We start from the raw sequence: 23,694 nt of genomic DNA, 5'->3' as shown, positions 1-23,694 counted from the left end.
GAGACAGAGCCAGCCTCCAAACCCAGTAGGCTTAAGGAGCAGCCCTGAATGGGATGTCAGTCTGTCTTAGGATATACACAATCACGCAGACCTATGGGCATTTTGTAGGCCTACAAATTAAGGTGTCTGTGATAGAGAAGAACACACAGGCAGGGCATGCAGACTCTACAGAGAAACATTTTGATACACTGGTTAGTATGTATGAATCCACTTCCCATTTGGAGATCTATGCCCAGACAGACAGAGACACGCACATGCACTGTGAACCACCTAAGGATAACTGTACAGCATAGGAAAACACACTTTAGTGACACTTGTTTTGACCACTACATTCAACAATATGGCTTCCACACCTATTACACTTACACACATACACACAAAGTAATAACATAACAAAATGTAATGTGGAATAGCTAATGCTTACTGTACATCATTTGGTTAGCTTTCATTACACTTGTGTGTATAACCATCTAGTTTACCAAGAAGCACTGTGTATGTTTTGGTCCCTGTTTCGTGAAGAGTGCTTTCCATCAGAGGTACACAAGAATATTTTCAGCAAATGTAGAGCTTGGGTTTGGTGGAAGTGCAGTACCAGTTTAACCAAGTTTAAAATGTTTTTTTTCCTGAAGAACTGGGGATGCTGCACTAGAGATAAGTGTATCAGTGGGATTGGCTCACACTTTTTTCACAATGACAGTCCTACATGTACTAGTGTAGTTTCCTGGGTATGCTTACCATTAAAAGGATACCAACTAAGCACACCTACTGGAACTGGAAATTTAAATTTCTGGTGTTTTCATGTAGGCCTGCTTATTGGTATGGATCCAAATACAGCTACTGAAGGTTGCAGAACCAAAAAGTACGGGCTTCCCTCTAACCATTCTAAATAGTATATGGTACTTTTAGAATACCAGCCATCTTATGAAAGATGCTACAACACAGACATTTCCTTTCCCCAAAAATGCAACGTGGGCTGTTTCAACAGCAGCCTTACCATTCTGTCAACAAAATTGTTTCCGTGACAATTTCACCATCCCTGTCATAACAGTTGTTCCAAATGCAACCTCCCCTGTTAAAAGAGCTGTTATGACAGCAAGAACAACACAGAGGTCAGAGACACCTGTTTCAACAGCAAGTCACTATTTTTAATTGAAGGCTTGCTCTAACAGAATAGCAAAATGACTGCCATTAATCCAACAGTGGGAGGATTCTGACAGACTTGCTACTCTTACTACAGAAATATTTTATGAAAGCAAATCCACCACATATCCCAAGGGTACATTCTGACAGCAATCTTAATATGCAAATCAAGCTATACATTCCAAAAGAAGTCTCAATATCCATATTCAGGATTATTTTTTTTTTACTTCCATGTACAAGTAATTACTGGAATGAAATGTTGATGAAAATCAAACAGGTGAACTCAGCTACAGCTGCTACAGGAGCAATGGTTAACTGTATGATCACACAAATACAGTTTATCAGCTACTCCTAGACAAAGATCTCACTCTAGGATCCTGTAATTCATCACAACCTTTTCAGTGACACTTGGATTTGTTCCATCTGTCTTTTGAGATTTTTTTTTTAGTTTTTTTTTTAGACCAAGTGCATTTTCTCTGATGTTTCTGATTGTAAATTGCGCAATTATCTGATATAAAGTGCAATTTCAGCTAATATGATAACATTTTTACTACATTACATAATAAATACATTTTTGCGTGCACTATCTGGACCTTACAGTACAGGTCATGGTTAAAGGGTGCAAACATCCCACACACCTGGTTAACAAAAAAGGAAGATCCGCTTCTTTAACACAGACAGAATAGTGTGGTCAACAGCAGATTCTCTCTCCTGTAATCATAAAAGCTGTGCTGATGTATGACCTACAGATTTCCACTCCATCATTCAAACTGTAAAGGGTGCTTTTAAAGCAGCACACCAGCACTGTGCCGTGCAGCTGCACAACAGACTCACTGTTATGTCAAGAGTTTTTTTTCCCTACGTGCGTCACTCACCGCACTAACATCCTCTGCAGCAGACAAAGAATGCCTCTACAGACAACAGACAAATGCACATCTCTTGTATGCAAATCCTAAATTTGTGAAGCTGGGTCTCCATGCCTCACTGTTTCCTGCCAGATCCTTAGCTCGGTTTACTGTGGCATACACAAAAATATCTTAAATGCCATAGTTTATACCTTCATTTTCCTAGCATGCAGCTTCTCTTCCCGCAGATGTTCACGCAGAATCTCTCTGTGGTTTATCTCTTGTTCCTTTGCAAACTCACACAGTGTGTAGCGACGAACAGAGTTATGGCGCTGTGCCATACCTAGGGAACTGCCTCCTTGACTGGGCACACTGGTGAAGCCTTGGCGCCGAGCAAAGTAGTACACGGTCACTTGGTCAAAACGAACATTCTTCCTTCTCAGTTGCTTCTGCTGTTTTAAGATTGAGGTTGCTATTATGTCAAGGGAGAGTTTAAGACAGAGAGAAATGAGAAATTAGTGCAAATGGAACAAAACAAGTACGCCCAATGCAGCAGAAGCCAAAGTGAAGTCTGCAAGAAAATTTTCTCCTTGCTAGCTACTTAAGGCACACTAGAAGCATTTTTTTTTCAAATCTCAGCCAAAACAGGCAAATGACTCCAGTTGCATTTAGCAAAACAGAACAGCTGGCAATCAAAGCAAGGTCTAGGCCTATTAACTAGCCAAAACTCAGAATTTACATAGTCTCTAAGCTATACTGCTAGTTCAAACCCTCATGCAACTGTACTGCAACTACTGCATTATGAAGCATGGTATTAATGCAAAAAAGTGTCAATACTTATTATTTATTGACTGACAGTTACTTACCACACTTCTGACAGCTGTGTAGGTTCTACTATAATGCCTTTGTCAGGTGAGACCCGACTGTCACCAACTACAACAGCGATTAGGAACAATAGCTCTACCTAACATATATCCAGTACAATGGAAAGCAGCTGTGATGTGAATCAGCATGTCTAATCCCAAGATCATGAACCTTATGAACCTAAGATCATGTTTTTCTTCCAGAAATAGACGACTATGCTCTGCAAGTGAAGGAGAGCAGCAACTTCAAGGGGAATAGTTAAGTATCTCAGGATCTTGCACACACGTCAATTAAGAAAACTGGGAGACTGATCCACTGGATGGGAGCAATGACAAAGACAGCACACACTGCACTGGACTGTACTGGTGAAACCAGAGCAGAGTCAATTTAAAAGTCTTGTGCTCTCATCTTCAGTTATGGCTCTGGACTTTTGATAACAGAAACGATGACATGGATACAAGAGAAGGAAATTAGGTTAATTTGTATATCTGATGGGCTTACTCATTTAGCAGGATCCTGGCTTAGCACCAATGCTTTCCTGGACTGAGGGGAGCTAATTGAGGTAGTTTGGGGATCTAGGAATCATACTCCCCCACCCCTATGTGGCTCCACTGACAAGTCTACAAGGCATCCCTTACTGGGAGGATATAGCAAGGCAGACAACAAATGTCTATGTAAGGTTCTCTCTCAGTAAACCTGAAAATGCTCTGCCGTCGTCTAGCAGAAATCTGAGACTGTTGCTGGGAACATAAGTTTGCTGTACCTTGCTCAACCTCCCACTGTCGATATTCTCAAGAAGATATACGGTTTAGAAAATGATGAACGGAGGGAAACTCACCAAAACCAAGCAATTACTGCTACACATACACTAGACAAATATTCAGTTAAGGAACTATAAGAAATATCAGAAAAAAGTAAGGAATCAGTAACATTTCATTTCATAGAACAACTCTTTATAAAGGGAAAATTAATGCAACTATTGTTTTTTGAATCAGGTTTAAAAAATGGTGAGGAGCAGAAACAGGCTGGAAGGGATTTCAGGAAAACTTGAAAAAGCCAAAAAAGTCCAACTTGATGATAAAGTAGCTATGAGGCGTGGGGTAGAAGCCAAATTAATGTTTTAAAGGCTAACTGTGCCCAAAAACACTTTCTGATCCAAAACTGCATTACTCTTCATACGTTACCCCATGTAAGTAAAGCAGTTTCTCACTTTATGTGGTATTTATGTGCTATTCAGCCTCCTCTGCATACATACTGGGTTTGCATAAGAACCTGTGATAACAGTTTTTTCTCCCTTTATCCCTAGCTTTTACATACTACTGTCCATTACTTTTATAATTTTATGCCCCAGGAAAAGTCCACACAGCAACAAGTCCACAGTCCTCATCACCCGTTCCTCACAATGAGGTCAGTAACTTAAGCTCACTCTCATCACAGCAAGTCTGCAGCCCCAAGATGTGCTGTCATAACTGAACAAATAGGTAAGGAAGCCTATTATGTCCATCTGACAGACTAAGTAAAGAAAGATGCCTTAAGTGAAAAACTTTTACTCTTTCATGAAAGCAATTCATGTAATCACTTTCTGCAACTAAAAAGAATTTCTGTTCACAAGATGGGAGGAAACATAATGCAAAGGAGGCAATGTTTACAAAAATGAGCACGTACTCCTTCAAAGTTAGTCTTCAATTCAAAATATTTACAGTTCTAAGTTAACTGTTAGCATAGACATATGCAAAATAAAAGGGGGGAGAAGTACATCAGACTGTGAGAATACAGTAAGCTGTGGGTGAGGAAATATTTAGCAAAAAATCATACACAGGATAGTAGGCCATTTTGAAATGTTACGAAGTATAAAGCAATGCTAATCACCCAGACTGATGCAGGGACATCAATACAAACTAAAAAAAAAATCAAAGTATGACAAAACCAGATTTCTTTATCTCCTGAACTTAGTGGCCCATTACATTCATAACTGGTGGTTAGTCTACAACACAGTTGGGTAACAAGTCACAAACATGCAGTAATGCACCACTGTGATCAGATGACACCAAAGTTATGTTCTGGAAAAGAAAAATCTCCTTTCACAGACGCTTCTTTAGCCTAGCACTAAAACAGTAGGATTCCCCAACGGGGTACTTAGCCCAACTTGGTCTTCGGTCTGAAACTCAGAATACGAAAATTTCAGGACGCCGAACGGCACTTGCAAACGCTGCTTCGGACCATGCGGCAAGAAAGACTGAGGATATGGCGTCGGTCATGCACATTAGTACCACGGCGTACTGACGTCAGATCTGAGCGACCATGACCGACGCCAGCCTAACACTTTGGTATTCGGGCCGACCGAGGACAGCGGACTACCCACAGGTTATGACTGCAGCAATGTGAGATGAAGAACATCGTGTGCATTTTTCTGCACTTACAAAAAGAAACTGCTTAAGGAAACTATGGACCATACGATTCCAGCAGAACATACACTCAAAAATCAGGCATTCTAGACAAACCAGGATTAAAGATAGTGTAAAGGCCTGATGGAGTGTCTTAACAGTCAAACTCACACCTTGCAACACTGACAACTCTGAAAAAAAATGAAGACAGAAACAGTGCCTCTTACCACAGACAGTTTAGCCATCTCTATGAAGTAAGGTCCTTTTTCTTTGTTTTTCTGAGCAGGACATACAGGTTGAGGTCATCAAGAAACTGGATGGTGATTACAAAGGACAGGGAAAGATAAATGGGAAAGTAGTAATACGAATTGTTTACAGGAATTACCAAAGCTTTAATATTGCAGATGAAGGGGATTCTTGTGGAACAAGGGGAAAAACTGTTGAGTACACCAAAGGAAAAATAAAGTACACCAAAGGAAAAATAAGGAAGTGTTGATAACATGCACGAGTTTAGAAATGCGGCTATAAAGTAAATATTTTAATAACAACCCCAGAGAACAAAAACCATTAGCTCAACAACTTAAGCAACAGAAAATTGAAAATACAGTTGTGTACACTTACCACAAATGTGGATGTTTGAGTGTATTCACTGTTGCAGTTATTACATTTGGGTTATCTGTCTGCAGGCAGCCCTCAGCCAGCCTGAATATCAAAGTCTTGGATCCCTGCGTCAGATCCTGTCTCTTCTTCCATGATGTCAGGTAGTCAGGGGTATAAAACATGCAGCCGACGCCATTACATCAGTTTTTCTTGCCCCAGATGTCAGGTGCCCCTATAATGGGAAGCAATTATATGTTAGGTTACACCTCCAACAAAAAGCAAATACACCAGAAAGTTGAAATACACTAAGCAAGAGGAAAAGTATAGCCAAGAGAAGTCAGGGGGGCTGGAGGGAGGATAAACAGGACTGCAACAGTGAATACACTCGAACATCTACATTTATGGTACGTGTATACAACTGTACTATGTTCTTCATGTTTCACTGTTGCAGTCATTACATTTGGGTTGATTCCCAAAGCTAAGAAAGGGAGGAGGAAGTTAGAGAGCATTAGGACCAGTTATTAAGCCCTGCAAGACTGCAGCGGCAAAACCAGCTCTGGATTTAGAAAACAGGCATGTGGTAACGCTTGGTGAAGGTACGTACAGAGCTCCAGGTAGCAGCTTCTAGGATGTCCCTGGTAGGGACACCTCTGAGAAAGGCTGTAGAGGTAGATGCAGCCCTGGTGGAATGAGGTCTTACCCCCAGTGGGGTAGGTTTCCATGGTGCTTACAGCAGAAATTAATGCAATGGGCTATCCACTTAGAAATGGTTTGCTTTGAAATGGCCTTCCCCTCTGCCCCTGCAGCAAAGCCAACTAGCAGCTGTTCAGTTTTTCTGAGAGGCTTAGTTCTGTCCAAATAAAATCTAAGTTGTTTGTGCACGTCCAAAGAGTGCAGTATACGTTCTCCTTTGTTCTGTGTATTAGGGAAAAAAGTAGGCAAATTAATGGACTGATTAAGGACCACACTAGACACCACCTTAGGCATAAAGGAAGGATTGGTCCTGAGGGACACCCTGTCTGCATGGAAGATGATGAAGGGCTCCACTGCCATGAGGGCCTGTAATTCAGACACTCTCCTTGTTGAAGTGATGGCTAGAAGGAAAGCAGTTTTTCAAGAAAAGAACTTCAAGTTTGCAGTTGCAGCTGGCCCAAAAGGAGGCAGAGTGAGCTTTTCCAATACAAAGTTAAGGTCCCAGGCTGGAGTAGGGGCTCTCCTGGGTGGTCTTAAATTTTTGGCCCCTCTGAGGAATTGCTTTAGCAGGGGGTGAGAGAAGACGGGTGGTTCAGTATTATAATGTGCTGAAATGGCAGAGGCATGAATTTTAACTGAAGAGAAGGAAAGGCCCTTGTGGAGCATCTCTGTTAAGTACTGAAGAATATGCGGTAAGCTGGGCACCGTTGTGCCCATCTCCTGAGTCTGGCTCTAGGAACAGTATCTGTTCCACTTTTCAACATAGGATTTTCTAGTACTAGGCCTCCTTGCCTCCAGAATGACATCTAGCACCTGCTTACAGAGGGATGCTATTGGAGAACTCAAGGAATTAGCCAGGCTGCAAGGTTCAGGGTTTGCAGCTGAGGGTGCAGAATCTGGCCCTCCTGCTGGGACAGCAGGGACGGGGTCTGAGGCAGGTGCCATGGTTCCAGCAGTGACATACTGCGCAAGAGGGGGTACACCAGTGCTGGCATGGCCAGTCTGGTGCAATCAGTATTGTCCTTGGTTTGTCCTGTTTGATCTTTAGCAGAACGTTTGAGAGGAGAGGCAGAGGGGGAAAGGCATAAACTGAGAGGCTTTCCCAGGAGAAGGACATGGCATCCACTTTCCAAGTTTGACTGTGGGAAGTCCTTGTGCAGAAGTTGTCCTATTTGTAGTTCTGAGGGGAGGCAAACAGGTCTATCTCTGGTGTTCCCCATTTATTTCTCAAAAGGTTGAATATCTTTGGTTCCAGTTTCCATTCGTGTGGGTGCATGAGATTTCTGTTTAGGTCGTCTGCCAGTGTATTTAGCTTGCCTGGCAGGAACTGAGCTTGTAGGTGCACTTGGTAGCTCAAGGCTGTGTTCCACAGAGCCATGGCTAGTCTGCAGAGAGGGTACGAGTGGGTTCCCCCCTGCTTGTTTATGTACCACATAACAGTGGTGTTTGTCTGTCTTTACCAATAATTGTCCTGGAAGAATGTGGCCCTTGAAGGCCGTCGGGGAATTCTGTTCAGCTAACATTTCTTTTTGACTGATATGCAGGTGCATCTGACTCGGGTTCCATTTGCCCTGAATGCACTGCCCTGCCAAGTGAGCCACCCCATACATAGTCTGATGTGTCTGTTAGGGTTTGGGCGGCGGGGGTAAAGTGAATGGGAGCCCCTTGTTGTGGTAGAAGGCCTCTGCCCACCAAAGGAACTCTGTCTTTATACAAGGAATGATAGGAATCACTGATTCCAGGTCCTTAGAATGTTGACACCATAGGTTTTTTAGATACCATTGTAGTTTCCTCATATGCAGTTTTGCATATGGAATTAGTTGAATGCAAGAGACCATGAACCCCAGGGCTTGCAGGATTTTCCTTGCAGATAGCTGGGTCTTTGTGGCCAGCAGTTTGAAGTAGGCTGTCAAGTAAACTTGTTTCTCTAGCGTGAGGAAAGCCATCTGGGAAGTTGTGTTCAAGCTTGCTCCCAGGAATACAATTTGTTGGTAGGATACTAGATGAGATTTCATTTCATTTATGGTGTACCTCAGTGAAGTTAGTTTTTTTTACAAATGCCAGATGTTTTAGAAGCATGTCCTCGCTTTCTGCCTGAATTAGACTATCATCCGGGTATGGGTATATTTGAATATTTCTTTGCCTGCAAAATGCAATGACTGGAGCTAGGCACTTTGTGAATACCCTGGGCGCAGTATCTAAGCCAAAGGGAAGTGCAGAGAATGGATAGTGCATGGAGCCTGCTCTAAAGCGAAGGTATTTCCTACAAGATTCCCTTATTGGAATGTGCAGGTAAGCTTCCTTTAAGTCTAAGGTTGCCAACCAGGCATCTTTGCCTAGCATAGGAAGCAGCTGTTGAAGTGTTAGCATTTTGAATTTTGGGATTACCAAAAAGGTGTTTAGAATAGAAAAGTCCAGGATAGGACGCCAGGAGCTGTCTTTTCTGGGTAACAGGAAAAGTCTTGAGTAAAAACCTTATCCTCTTTCTTCTGCTTGGACAGGCTGAATAGCCCTGATACTTAGAAGAGAGAGAACCTGCTGTTGAGCCTCTGCCCACTGATTTGGGGGTAGGTCTGGCCAACCGTTTGGGGTTGTTAAGGTGTGGAAGTGGAATCTGTATCCTTGGAAAAACTATATTTAAAATCCATTTGTCCTGGGTAATGAGTTTCCAGTTTTTTGCATGCCGGGCGATCTTTCCCCCTAAGGGAGCAGGCAGTTGAGCAGGGCTTGGAAGGTTTAAGGTTAAGTCATTGTGACATTTTTCCATAGGGGGTGTCTTACTACTTTCAGTTTTGGAAGTGGGAGCCCCCCACTGCTTAGGCCTGTGAGTACCTTGAGACTGTAGCCTAGGTGGTCTGCTGTTCCTGGGTTTGGACTGAGAAGGCCTGGAAGAGACAGGAAAAGACCAATTCTTAGAAGGCCAATGCCTACTAAATCTGGGAGGCTGTACTTGCAGGAAATCTTTAACAGTTTGCAAAGATTTAGCTTTTTATTCCATCTTTTTAAGGACAACTTCTGCTTTGTTGCCAAATAGGCGGTCTTAGTTTAAGGGAGCATCCAGTAATTTAGCTTTAACATGATCTGGCAAATTTTGCTCCTTAAGCCAAGCATGCCTTCTAAGAACAGACCCAGTTCACAGCAGCCTTGCAAGATGCTTCTAAAGAGTCAAAACCACATTGCAAAGTAGGTTTACCAACTTGTTCAGCAGAATGCATTAAATCCTGTAATTCTTTATTTTCAGCACAGTCAGGAATCAACATCATTTTCTGGTTAAGTAGTCCCATAATATGTTGCTGATACTTTAACATATGAAACTGGCATTTTAAGGCCCCAATGGCCAAAGTAACAGAAGTGTATACCTTCTTACCCCATCTGACCAAGGCCCTGGAATCTCTGTCAGAGGGGGTAGGGTTTTTGGCAGTCGTAGCCTTAATGCCTTTGGGTCCTTGGGAAATGGTCTCTGGGTCCGCAGTAGGATTCTTGAAGAGGAACTTGTGAGAGTCAGGTACTCTGTAATATCCATCAGGTTTCCTGGGAGCTGGAGGTAAAGTGCCTGGGGCCAGGCTAGATTCCAAGAAGGCATCATCTACAATGTCCAGGACAGGAGGGATAGCTAAAGGCCTGTGTTGAGGGAGGAGTAAGAATTCCCTAAGCCTCTTTTTGGATTCAGAGAAATCCTGGCTTTCCCAGCAGAAAAGCTCCCTAAGAGAGTACAAGGTTTCACCAAACGAAAAATCTTCTGGAGGGGAAGCAGAAGGAATGGAGTCCTCTGCATCAGAATCCTCATAGGTAATTAAGGGCAAATCCTGGTAATCAGAAGAAACAGAAATTTCAAAATCCTGATCAGAAGAATCAGAAGGAAAATCAGTTACAGGTCTCTTAGAGGGTGAAGGCTGGCTTCCCCTAATTAAAGTAATATGGTCTTCAGCCATTCTTATCATTTGTTTTTTAGGCATATGGGCCGGACCATGTGGTTTAGACGTCTGTTTTCTCGGCGTGGGTCGAGTTTTAGGCCTTGAAGAAGAAGATGGTGTCGGTTTGAAATGAAAGTCAGTAGGCCTGAATACACCCTCAGAAGCTGGTGCCTGCACAGCGGCTCCGGACCCATCCAAGGTACAGACATCCGCAGGTTCCATGGTCAAAGAAGCATCTCGCAGGCATACCGGACTCCGAATGAGTCTCAGTAGAGGTCTGCGAATCTGAAGTAGCGGGCATCAGGGGCTGGGAAAGCGCCTCACTGAGTACCGGTGAACTGGCGACTAGCTTAACGGAAGTGGCGGAGGCAGCTTTCGACCTATGCAGTCTGTCTCTGTCTATATCTTTATGTTTTTTCGGAATGTCGGTAGTCGGATGGCTTACTGAAGCCATTTCTGGATAGTTAAACAGAGTACCAAAATAATTTGCCTCAAAAATAAACAGACTGTGAATAGTTTGGGGATTTAAAAAGGCACAAAACCGAGAACGAGGGACGTCGTGGTCTAGGCCTAAGCAAGGAATGCAGTACGGATGAAAATCTTTGAGGTACTTGCTTACCACAGGTAATACAATTGTTAACTTTTACTGACATCGGTTTAGAGCAAGTAAAAGGATCCCCAACAAGGTACTTAGCTTTTTTAAAGACTTCAGTTCTGAAACTCGAAAATGAAAATTTCAGGAGTCGGCCGACCGGCACTTGCAAACTGCTTCTGCTTCGGGCACCGCGCGGCAAGAAAGACTGATGTAATGGCATCGGCTGCATGTTTTATATCCCTGATGACCTGACGTCATGGAAGAAGAGACATCATCCGACACAGGGATCCAAGACTATGATATTCAGGCTGGCTGAGGGCTACCTGCAGGCAGATAACCCAAATATAATGACTCCAACAGTGAAACACTAAGAACATCAAGATGTTGTCAGACTTAGGGAGTATATGACTAGCAAAATAAACAGAGATCTTACAGAGTTGTTACAGTTACTTCAGAAATTTTACTGAAACTGTAAAGAGCAGAGGAATGTGGGAGCCAAGAAAAGACAAATGGAAATACTTATGGAAAGTTTAAATATGCCAAGGTTAGAGAAAGATGAGGCTCAAAAATTAATATCTAAGATGAGAGGGGATGACATAAAAATGGTGATGTATAATCATTCTTCAGAGAAACTTCCAAGAACAAATGGTATTCCTGTGGAAATCACTTTTTTCCCCTCCTAACATCTAAAGACCTGGGACCTGGAAGGTTTTGTTAAATATTTTAAAAGAGATACTAACATCATCTTGGAAGAAAGCTGTGGTGGTGTAACTACTCAATGTGGGCAAATAGCCTTTAAATTCAACTTCAAATAGGCCAGTTTCCATTCTGAACCATGACTATAAAGTATTTACGAGTAGTTAAGAGAAGAGAGCCAATGTGCTTCCAAAACTGACAAATGTGGATGAATGTGGGTTTGTGGAGGGGAGACAAACATTGGGCAATACTAACTGAACAATGATGATTCAAAGAGAAGAATGCAAGAAGACCCTATTAGTGATGAGTCCTGATGAATCGAAAGCATTCCATAAAAGTTAGCTGGGGGTTTATAAACAAGGCAATGGCAGCATTTGCATTCCTTGATAGAATAATGGGGTAAGTTAGGAAGATAATATGAAGGATCAGACGCAAGAATCAAGGTGGGAGGATTTCTTTCTGACAAGCGGTTTATTTAACAAAGAACCAAGCAGGGGTGTGCTCTTTCCCAGTTATTTGCCTTATAATTAAGAGCCACTGCCAAAGAAAGTAAGGGACTCACAAATTCAAGGCTATAACTGCTAGGGCACTTAAGAAAAATTAGCCTTATCTGCAGAAATTGTGCATTTGAAAAATCCAGAAAAGTATATTTTCAGTGTTGTGCAACATTTGAAACAGTTTAATTATTTTCAGGATATAAAATAAAATAAGATAGAACAGGACTAGAGCAGTAAACTAAGTCCCCACACATGACCTTGTTCAGCAAAACCCATACTGATAGGGGCATGGTTAAGATGAAGTATTCAGGCATATGGATTAAAAAGGATTCTGTTATGGCAGCTAAGGATATATGGAAGAGCCTAAGCAAAAGATAATAAAAAACCACTAAGAATCTGGAAGATCTTAGGTACAGATATGGACAGTAAAGGTACAAGCAATGAAAATGCTTCTAATCTCTTTACTACTGGATACAGGTCACACATTTTTAAAAAACAGAAAAGAAACTGTGGACCATAACAAAAAAAATAGAAGGAATTTGTGAGGGAAAGAGAGTTAAGTTGTACAAATTGCTTCTCTCCACAGAATAAGGTGGTTTAGGATTGCCAGACTTGGAGAGATACTTTAGAGCTACAGTTAAGGCTCATATACATAACATAAGCAGAAGACTATGAATCAAAGTGGAAAGAAATGACACTGAAACAGAGAAGTGGTTCACAAAATAAGGAAAGGGCGGGATTTTGGATGCAGGCACTTAGAGAATAGTAACAACCCTACAAAATATTAGATTTACAAAGTAGCAGAAAACATTTTGAGAAATAAGCCAAGGGAATGGAGAAAGGCGGTTTTACCAATAGGGTTGACTGCAAGTAGGGAGACAGAAAATAGGCAAGAGTGAGCTAGAACTTCTTGGAGAAAGTCAGCAGAGGAACCAAGGTTTTGGGAGCAAATAACTGGGGAAGGAAAGTCACAATGGGATGAGGCCAAGCAGCCACTTGGACTGCAGATGTAGACTGCCTTCTCTACCAGGGATTGACAAAGTACAGGCAAAGGGAAAGGAATAGGGGAGTGTAAAAGACCCACTTTGGTAAAGTTTATAGTAGAGTTTAGAACAGAAGTTAGGCTAAAAAAATATTCATGATAACTATAAGAATCAACCAGAAGTGTTTAGAAAGAGACATGAAAGGCAATATACAAAGGAACAATGACAGGGTGGTTGTATAGCTCCCAAGTACGCAATGAAATCTAGAAGGCTTAGGATTGTTGTGCAGAAGTGTAGTCATTGGTATTTTTATACCCTAAGCAGACTTCATAGATTTTTTTCCACAAATAAACAAAATTTGAAGGAGGTGCACAATGGGAAAAAGAGGGTAAATGGGAACATTTTTTTTGGGAAGTTGTTAGATTTTAGAAATTTCCTATAGGGTACTTTGTCAGAAATGTCTGTACCTAAGGAAATTATTCTTTTGAGCTGGGAGACAGAAACTGAAAGCACAGTTGTGTACACTTACCATGAATGTAGATGTTCGAGTGTATTCACTGTTGTAGTCATTACATTTGGGTAATCCTACTGGCAGGTTGCCCTCAGTCGGCATGTATTCCAAAGTCCTGGGTCCTGCGTCGGCTGCTGTTGCCCCTTCCCTAACGTCAGGTAGTCAGGGGTATAAAAGAAGCAGCCAACGCCATTTTCTTTAGTTTTCTTGCCCCAGATGTAAGGTGCCCCCTAAAAGGGTAGCCATAATTTTTATATATATATAAAAATACATGCACCAATATAAACTTTACCTTCATCTACAAGCAAATACACCACATAGGTTGTATAAATCAGAGAAGGAAAGATAGGTTCCATCAGAAGAAAAGGGGGATGGCGGGTGGGTAACCTGGACTGCAACAGTGAATACACTTGAACATCTACATTTATGGTAAGTGTACACAACTGTACTATGTTCTTCGTGTTTCACTGTTGCAGTCATTACATTTGGGTAGAATCCCAAAGCTATGGTTGGGAGGCTGGAATTAAACATCATTAGGAGCGGCTATGATGCCCTGCAAAACTGCTGTGGCAAAGCCTGCCCTGGATTTAGAGTAGAGTGGCAGATGACAGTGCTTTGTAAAGGTGTGCAGTGAACTCCAATTAGCAGCCTCTAAAATGTCCTTGGTTGGTACTCCCCTGAGAAAGGCTGCTGAAGTGGCTGCAGCTCCGGTTGAATGTGGCCTAATGCCCTTAGGCACTGGCTTGCCATGGTGTAAATAGCAGAAACGAATGCAGTGGCCTATCTACTTTGAAATAGTCTGCTTTGAGATAGCCTTTCTTTGTGATCCTGCAGCATATGTCACTAGTAATTGCTCTGTCTTTCTGAAAACTTTGGTTCTGTCCAAGTAGAATCTAAGCTGTCTGTGTATATCCAAAGAATGTATAATTCTCTCTCCCTTGTTCTGTGGATTTGGATAAAAAGTTGGCAGATGAATAGTTTGGTTAAGAGCCACACTGGACACCACCTTAGGCATAAATGTTGGGTTTGTCCTCAGAGAGACCCTGTCTGGATAAAAAAAATGATAAAAAGGTTCCACAGCCATGAGTGCCTGTAGCTCTGAAACCCGTCTTGCAGAAGTTATTGCTAGGAGCAGAGCTGTTTTCCAAGATAAAAACGTTATATCAGCAGTAGCAGCTGGCTCAAAAGGAGGCAGGTTGAGTTTTTCCATGACATAGTTGAAGTCCCATGCAGGCATTGGTGATCTCCTTGGAGGCTTTACATTTTTGGCTCCTCTGAGGTACTGCTTTAATAAGGGATGAGAAAAGATTGGTGGCTCTGCATTGTAATGAGCCAATGGCAGAGGCATGAATTTTAATAGATGAAAAAGATAGGCCTTTGTCCAGCATCTTAGTTAAGTATTGCAAAATCTGAGGAATATTTGGCACAGCTGCATCTGTTCCTTGAGCCTGGTTCCAAGCACAGAATCTCTTCCATTTTCCAGCATAAGATTTTCTAGTACTAGGCCTTCTGGCTACCAAAATGACATCCATCACTGCTTTAATGAGAGGTGTGTTTTGTTTGACTACATTATCCGCCATGCTGCCAGGTTTAAAATCCTGAGTTGGCTGTGCAGGATCTGATTGTTTTGCTGGGACAGTAGATGAGGCATTTGAGGTAAGGTCCAAGCTGGGCATTGAGACAAGTTCCTTAGGATTGGATACCAGTACTGGTGGGGCCAGTCTGGGGCAATCAGTATCATCTTTGGCTTCTCCTGTCTGACCTTTAGGATTACCTTGGGGAGGAGAGGCAGTGGGGGAAAGGCATATACTGATAGGTTTTTCCAGCTGAAAGATAGGGCGCCCACTTTCCATGCTTGTCTGTGATCAGTCCTTGTGCAGAATATTTTTAGTTGGTAGTTGTGAGGGGAGGCAAATAGATCTATGTCCAGGCATCCCCATTTCCTTGTTATCATGCTGAAGACTTGTGGATCCAGCTGTCACTCGTGGGGATCCATGAGGTTTCTGCTTAGTTCTTCTGCCAGAGTATTTTCCTTTCCTGGCAGGAATTGTGCCTGCAGATGTACTTGGTAAGTCAATGCTGTGTCCCACAAAGCCATGGGTAGTCTGCAAAGCGGGTAAGAATGTGTGCCCCCCTGCTTGTTTATATACCACATGACCGTGGTGTTGTCTGTCTTTATCAGTAGTTGTCCCTGATGAAGTAGGTCATTGAAGGCTGTCAGGGCATTTTGAACAGCTAGCATCTCTTTTTGATTGATATGTAGATGCATTTGGTTTGATGATCATGTGCCCTGAATGCATCTTCTTGCCATGTGAGCCCCCCAGACAATCTGGTGCATCTGTTGTTAGTGTCTGCCTGGCTGGGGGTAATGTGAATGGTTGTCCCTTGTTTTGGTGACAAGACTTTGCCCACCATCGAAACTCCTGTTGCAGGCAAGGAATGAGAGTAATCATTGTTTCCAAGCTGTGGCAATGCTGAGTCCAAACACTTTTTAGGTACCATTGAAGTTTCCTCATATGCAGTCTTGCATATGGAATTAGTAGGATGCAGGATGCCATGAAGCCCAAAGCCTGCAGAATTTTTCTTGCAGATAACTGGGCCTTTGTTGCAAACATTTTGAAATAGGTAGTCAGTTGCCTTTGTTTGTCTGGCGTGAGATAAGCCATCTGGGCAGTTGTATTTAAGCTTGCACCCAGGAATATTATCTCTTGAGAGGGCACTAGTTTTGATTTCTTTTCATTGACTGTGTACCCTAGGCATGTTAGAAGTCTTTTCACAAACGCCAGATGCTGTAGAAGATTGTCCTTGTTCTCTGCTTGAATTAGACAGTTGTCCAAGTAAGGATATATCTGTATTCCTCTTTGTCTGCAGAATGCAATTACTGGTGCCAGGCACTTTGTAAAGACCCTGGGCACAGTAGATAAGCCAAATGGCAGTGCAGGGAATTGGTAATGCATTGAGCCAGCCTTGAATCTGAGGTATCTTCTGCATAATTGTCTGATTGGGACATGCAGGTATGCCTCTTTTAGGTCTAAAGTCACAAGCCAAGCGTTCTTGCCCAGCATGGGCAGAAGCTACTGCAAAGTCAACATCTTGAACTTTGGTATATCCAGGAATGTGTTCAGAATAGATAGGTTCAGTATTGGTCTCCAGGCCTTGTATTTTCTGGGTACCAAGAACAGTCTTGAGTAAAATCCTTGTCCCTGCTCTTGCTCTGATACTTGTTGAATGCCCCCCCCCCCCCCCCCCCCCACGTTCATGAGAGATGAGACTTGTTTTTGTGCCTCTGCCCATTGATTTTCTGGCAGATCTGGTCAGCCATTTGCCTTTGGCAGGGTATGGAAATGGAACTTGTAGCCTTATGATACGATATTTAGAACCCACTTGTCCTGGGTTATAATGTGCCAATTTAGAGAAAAATGTGCTAATTTTCCCCCTAAGGATGCTGCCACGAGATAAGTTCTTGGTGCAGGCAGGGGGACGTCATTGGGACTATTTCCTGTATGGTTGTGATTTGTCTTCTCCAACTTTGGAGGTAGAAGCACCCCATCGCTTTGACCTGTATGATCCTTGCGCCTGGGATCTGCCTCTACGGCGTCTGGCTCTGCCCCTTTGAGGTCTGTCTGACACAGGAAAGGACCAACTCTTTGTAGGCCAGTGTCTACTAAACCTAGGGGGCTGTAATTGTAAATAATCTTTGACAGTTTGCATAGATTTAGCTTTGTCCTCTATTTTCTTTAACACCTCTTCCACCTTAACACCAAACAAAGCATCATGCTGTAAAGGTGCATCTAATAATTTAACTTTGACATGATCAGGCAGATTTTGTTCCTTTAACGAAGCATGCCTCCTAATTACAGAACCTGTAACTGCGGCCCTGCAGGAGGCCTCCAAAGAATCAAAACCACATTACAAAGTATGCTTTACAACTTGTTCAGCTGCATGCAATAAATCCTGCATTTCCTTGTTTTCTGCACATTCATAGTTTAACATTTTCCATTTTAGCAGTGCCATGACATGTTGCTGATATTTGAGCATATGAAACTGACAGTTTAAGGCCCTTATTGCCAAGGTAGCAGATGTTTAAACCTTTTTTCCCCATCTATCCAGTGCCCTAGAATCTCTGTCAGAGGGGGTAGGGATTTTTGCAGCGGAAGCCTTAACTCCTTTGGGACCCTGTGAAATGGTTTCTGGGTCTGCAGCAGGGTTTTTAAAAAAGGAATTTATGAGAGTCAAGAACCCTGTAATATCGGTTAGGCTTAACAGGAGCTGGAGGTAAGGAGTCAGGGGTAAGACTAGACTCCGAAAACACATCATCTACAATGTCTACCACTGGTGGAATGGCTAATGGCCTGTGTTGAGGTAGTAAAAGGAAATCCCTGAGCCTTTTCTTAGATTCTGAAAAATCTTGGCTCTCCTAGTGGAAATACTCCCTCATGGTATGCATGGTTTCCCCAAAAGAATAGTCCTCTGGAGGAGAAGCTGAAGGTATAGATTCTTCAGCATCAGAATCTCATAGGAGGGAAGAGAATATTCTTGATCAGAAGAATCAGAATAAATAGAAACCTGATCTGAAGATTCATAGTCAGTCTCTTGCTTAGGCCTCTTATCAGGAGGGAGATGGGAACCCCTGATCAAAGTAATTAAGAATTCGACCATTTTGAGCATCTGTTTTTTGGGTATAGAGGCCTGTCCAAGTGGCTCTTGAGTTTTGTTTCTTTGCTTTAGAAGGTGCTTTAGTCTTTGCCTTTGAAGATGAAGTCGGTTTAATGTAAAGATGTTTTGGTCTGAATACACCCTCAGAAGCCAGTGCCTGCTCAGCGGCTCTGTACTCATCTGAAGGAATAGTATCCGAGGCTCCAATACCTTGAGTTTCCAGTGGCATGGCCTACTCCACGTGGGAGTCGGTAGCAGCCTGCGACTCTAAAGTAGCGGGCATCAGGGGCTGCGAAAGCGCCTCACTGAGAACCAGCAACTGGCTTAGGAGAAGCTTTGTCGTTGGTTTTGGGCCTCAGTTGTCTATCTCTCTCCTTTTTTTTGCGTTTTTTGTGAACTCCGGTAGTTGGATGGCTATCTGACGACATTTCTGGATAATTAAACTGGCGCCCAAAATAGTTTAAAGCAAAAATCATACAGACGCTTAATACTGCTTTAGTTAAATCTAGCACAAAACTGACAACCAAAAACGTTGTGATCAGGGCCTAGGCAAAGAATACAGTAAGAATGAAAGTCCTTAGGAGGTATTTGTTTTCCACAAGAAATACAATTATTTACTTTTTCTGACATCCGTCTGGAGCAAGAAAAAAGTTTCCCCAATGGGGTACTTAGCTTTATTGAAGACTTCGGGTCTGAAACTCGAACACGAAAATCTCAGGAGTCGGCCAAATGGCACTTGCGAACTGCTTCTGCTTCGGGCACCGTGCGGCAAGAAAGACTAAAGAAAATGGCGTCGGCTGCTTCTTTTATACCCCTGACGACCTGACGTCAGGGAAGGGGCGACAGAAGCCGACGCAGGACCCCAGGACTTTGGAATTCAGGCTGGTTGAAGGCAACCTGCCAGCAGGATTACCCAAATGTAATGACTGCAACAATGAAACACGAAGAACATCTGCTTAGACACAAGTAAGGCACTTTTAAGTTTAGTGCTGTTAGCTGCCAAAAAAGCAATCACTAGAAAACTGAAATTGAAAAAGTGAACAGATTATAACCTATGTAATGTAAGACGGAATAAAAATGGTTAAGAGAGATTATTTGCATAAAACATGAAAAAAAACTTTGTAGTGTCGGTCCTCTGTTTTGCAACTGCACACCACTGTATAGCACTAAAAATCCTAAATTGGTTCAAACTGTCTCATCAAATTACATATGCAGAGCTTCTTACCACCAGATCTGCTCTGAGTTACAGCACAAAGGCACGAAAATTACAGAACCAACTGATATTGCCAACATCCTGGCAGATCGGTTCAGTGCTAACTTTACCCCCCCACCCCACCCCCTAAAGGGCCCATATCTATACAGGAAGAATGCAGAGTCCCTGTAATCACAACTACGCAGGTAAAAGATGCACTCTCTAAAGCCAAAAACACAGCATCCATGGGACCGGACAACATCCTAGGCTGCGTTTTACACGAACTTCAGAACTAACTGGCTCCCCACTTAAGCACCATGTTCAATAATAGCCTCGCATCAGGCTTTGTGCCCACTGAATGGCACACAGCAACAGTTATCCCACTCCACAAAGGGGGGGCCACCACTGATCCCGGGAACTATCGACCTATTAGCCTAACGAGCCTAGTCTGCAAGGCCATGGAACGTATCATCATGGAACTCATAAACAAAGACATTGGTAACCTCCAAACTCTGGATCCCACCCAGTTCGGCTTTGTGAAAGGCAGATCATGCCTCCTGAACCTGATCAACTTCTTTGAGGCAGTCAAGAAAGCTGTGGATGAGGGTAAGGTGGTTCACACAGCCTATCTTGACCTTGCCAAGGCTTTCGACACCATCCCCCATTCCGGAATTATAGCTAAACTAGGTATAAATCCCTACATCACAAGATAGGTTGCCAACTGGCTCACTGACAGAGCCCACACTGTAAACGTTGCAGACTCCAAATCTGACCTCAAGGCAGTGATAAGTGGAGTGCCACAGGGTTCCGACCTGGGACCTCTCCTGTTTGGTATCTACTTCTCTGAAGTACAGCCTAACACAGAAGGCCTCTGGCTGACGAAGTTCACAGATGACTGCAAACTAGGAGTCCTAGTCAAGTCCCCAAATGATGTGGACATCCTACAGAAGGGCCTCACTGAGACAGATGCCTGGTGTCAGAGCCATGGCCTCAATCAGTGTCATCCTCTTTGGTAAAAACTCTGTACCCATGAACTACCACATATGCAGCAATCTACTTAACACCGAATGCATGATAAGAGACCTTGGGACCCAGGTGGACAGTAGTCACTCCTTTGACAGTTGCATCGCCACAGTAGTCAGGAAGTCCTTCTACGTGGCACACCTCATCATAAAAGGGTTCTCATCCAGGAAAAAAAGAGGTCATTGTTCCCCTCTACTCATAACTCATTAGACCCATTATAGAGTACAACGCCCCTTTTGGAATGTACCTCACAAGACATCTGCAGCAGCTGGAAAGGCCAGAGAAGTACCCCACAAAGAGGATTACTGGCCTCAAACAAATGCCCTACACTGGCCGCCTCAAAATACTCCAGCTTTACTCCGTAGCATATCGCCCACTCCGAGTTGATCTCTGCCTAACATATAAAGTTATATCAAACCCAGAGCTGTTGGACATGCTACACCTAAAGAAATCCCAATCCCTCCAAGCTACATGCTCTAGGGACCTAAACCTGGTCACCACAATAAACAGGACACGCTGGAGGGATAGATTCCTGTCCCAGAGACTTCCTTTACTCTGGAACAAGCTACCCATCTATGTCAAGCAAAGTTCTTCATTAGTACTCTTCAAGAAAAATCTTGATGAGTGGATGGGAAATAGGAAATACACCCCGGGGATCACTTCTGTGTCTCTGTTGGACAGTGGCACAGGAAAATAACTTTCTTGGGTGGCGTACGCTATGGTACCTTGCTGGCTAGGTTTACGTAGGCCCTTGGGCAGATAGCCTAGTACCTACCTATGAACCTATAAAATTATCCATCATCCATCTGTCCCATCAAATTACATATGCAGAGGTTCTTACCACCTGTAACATTATCCATCATCCATCTGCTTATCCAGCACTAAAAAACAAACATTCTATATAATTAAGTTCCCAGTCGATCACTGCGATCTGATGACCAAAAACTCCTGGCTGTCTACAAACCTATCATCAAATCTGGCGGGCATTGTCTGTACTCGTACAGTGTTTATAAAGCTTCAGGTAAATACCCTCCCTCCCATCTTTCAAAACCACTCTGAAAGACATCCTAGCTAAAACCTGGCTCTATTCTTGCTCAAAACCAAGGTAAACTATTTTCCTAAATGTGAACAATTACCTTTTTATTTCTTACATGTCCTTTACTCTCCCTTCTTCACTTACTTCCTTACTTCTATTAAATTCTCTTCCCTGACTTTCTCTCTAAATATACCACAAGCCTGTTTTACCCTCACTTCATACTGCAATTTTTGTTCATATTAGACTAACTTATTTTTAATTTTTCTACAAACTGTCTAAAATTTCTCTAAATATTAAAGGATTGTCAAATAACTTGTACTGATTCTTAACTAATGTTTTTATATTATGTCCAACTTGTTACAATTATTTAAACTGCAGATGTTTTTGTTTTATTTTTGAAGACTCTAAAATTGCTCTTAAAATGTTTTGTAATCTGGAGCTTTTCTCACCGGGCATCTGCTGAAAATGGGGGCTTCTACCTAGTTGGACTTTCCTGGTAATCAAATGTCAATAAATACATAGACATCTACAAGGTCAAGTACAGACAACAGACATTAGTAAAATATCAGTTTACAAACACTATTCACAACACAGAACAGGAAAACAATGCAATAAAGCAAAAACACTGAACGCCCAAATAACCTTTTAAATCACCTATATTAGAAGCTGAAGTTAAGTGCAAACTTGCAGTACTGTATTTTATTCTTCTGTTAAGTGCAAACTTGCAGTTTTAAAAATACTGCATTTTATTTTTTCTGTTACCTAATTGTTTCACTGAATAGTGTGCTGTGTGTCTCTCTGCTGTAAGAGGGGGTTGTGGTCTTCTCACGTCTGTTATCTGATATTTAACAGTTAGCCTAGAGGGTTTCCTCTGTGCTAGCCATAAAGTTTGAGAATTCATTTTATGCTCAATTTCTGAGTGACTTGGTTGGCTACAATCACCTGGATTAGAAGCTGAATTTAAGTGCAAACTTGCAGTACTGTATTTTATTCTTCTAAGTGCAAACGTGCAATTTTAAAAGTGATGTATTTTATTTTTTCTGTTACCTAATTGTTTCACTGAATCCACGGTGGTGGTGCTGCGGTAGTGTTGCCGCCTCACAGTAAGACGCTGTCCGGTTCGACTCTCAGCTACAGTGTCTTCTGCGTGGAGACATGTGTGTATGGGCGTACCTTCGTTGAAGGTTGTGCATCAGGGCTGGCAACTCGGCACGTAAAAATCAACTGCCAATCATTAGCGGACCGGAGTTCTGCTGTGGCGACCCCTAACCGGGAAAAGCCGAAAGACACAACAACAACCTAATTGTTTCACAGAATAGTGTGCTGTGTCTCTCTCTGCAGTTCTTTCCCCACCCACCCTCCCTGTTCTTGTCTTGGTGTTAGTGTTGGTGGCTCTGGAATTGCCCACCCCTCCTGTAAGTCTGTATTTCAACACTCCTCCTGGGTGCATCTCATTTGCTCACTTAACCGAGTACATTGAGATCATATTCTGAGTCTAGTGTTCACTCTACTTAATACAGAGAGAAGATTTGAGAAGGCCAACCCACTTAGGTTCTTCCTTCCTCTCTCCTTGCAATTCACTAAAAAAAAATTGCACTTTATTCATCTGCATTTACTTTATTTGTGTTTCCTCCTACTTTATTTTGCTCTTCTTTAAAGTGCTCAAGTTTTATTTATTCTGCTGCATTTATTTCTGCTTGTAGTAGCCTGATTACATTGTAACTGTTTTTCTAAGCCTTTTGGTTTAAGCACTTGGGCTTCATAGCAGTTGTTTTAAATTAAGAAGGTTTGTGGTCTGCACTGTTGTGGCAGGAGAGGTAGCTTACATCCTTCTAAGCTGGGAATTGCTGACTGAAGGCTCAGTGTCTGCTATTCTAAAAGTGTATTAGTTCTGGTTTAAGCACTTGGGCTTCAGGCCAGTTATTCTACATTAAGAAGGTTTGTGGTCTGCACTGTTGTGAGAGGAGAGGCTGGATTCTGCCCTTCTGAGCTGGGAATTTCTGGTCACAGGCTTATTGTGTCTGCTTATTTGAATTGTTTCTTTCTGAAATTGGTGCGCCTTGTT

At 42.5% G+C, this 23,694-nt stretch overlaps 1 protein-coding gene across 1 annotated transcript in view; it reads right to left on the bottom strand.

The window, feature by feature from the left end:
- The window catches only part of CSRNP2 (cysteine and serine rich nuclear protein 2), a 189,177-nt gene that overhangs the window by 149,987 nt on the left and 15,496 nt on the right, over window positions 1-23,694 (bottom strand). The window contains exon 3 of the mRNA XM_044083453.1: window positions 2,198-2,457. Coding sequence (XP_043939388.1) covers window positions 2,198-2,457 — 260 coding nt within the window. The remainder of the gene's footprint in view (window positions 1-2,197; window positions 2,458-23,694) is intronic.

The sequence above is a fragment of the Protopterus annectens genome, chromosome 9.part0 (assembly GCF_019279795.1).
Source record: "Protopterus annectens isolate FY-2018-M chromosome 9.part0, PAN1.0, whole genome shotgun sequence".
Classification (NCBI taxonomy): Eukaryota; Metazoa; Chordata; order Ceratodontiformes; family Protopteridae; genus Protopterus; species Protopterus annectens.
This window is presented reverse-complemented; position numbering and strand designations above follow the sequence as displayed.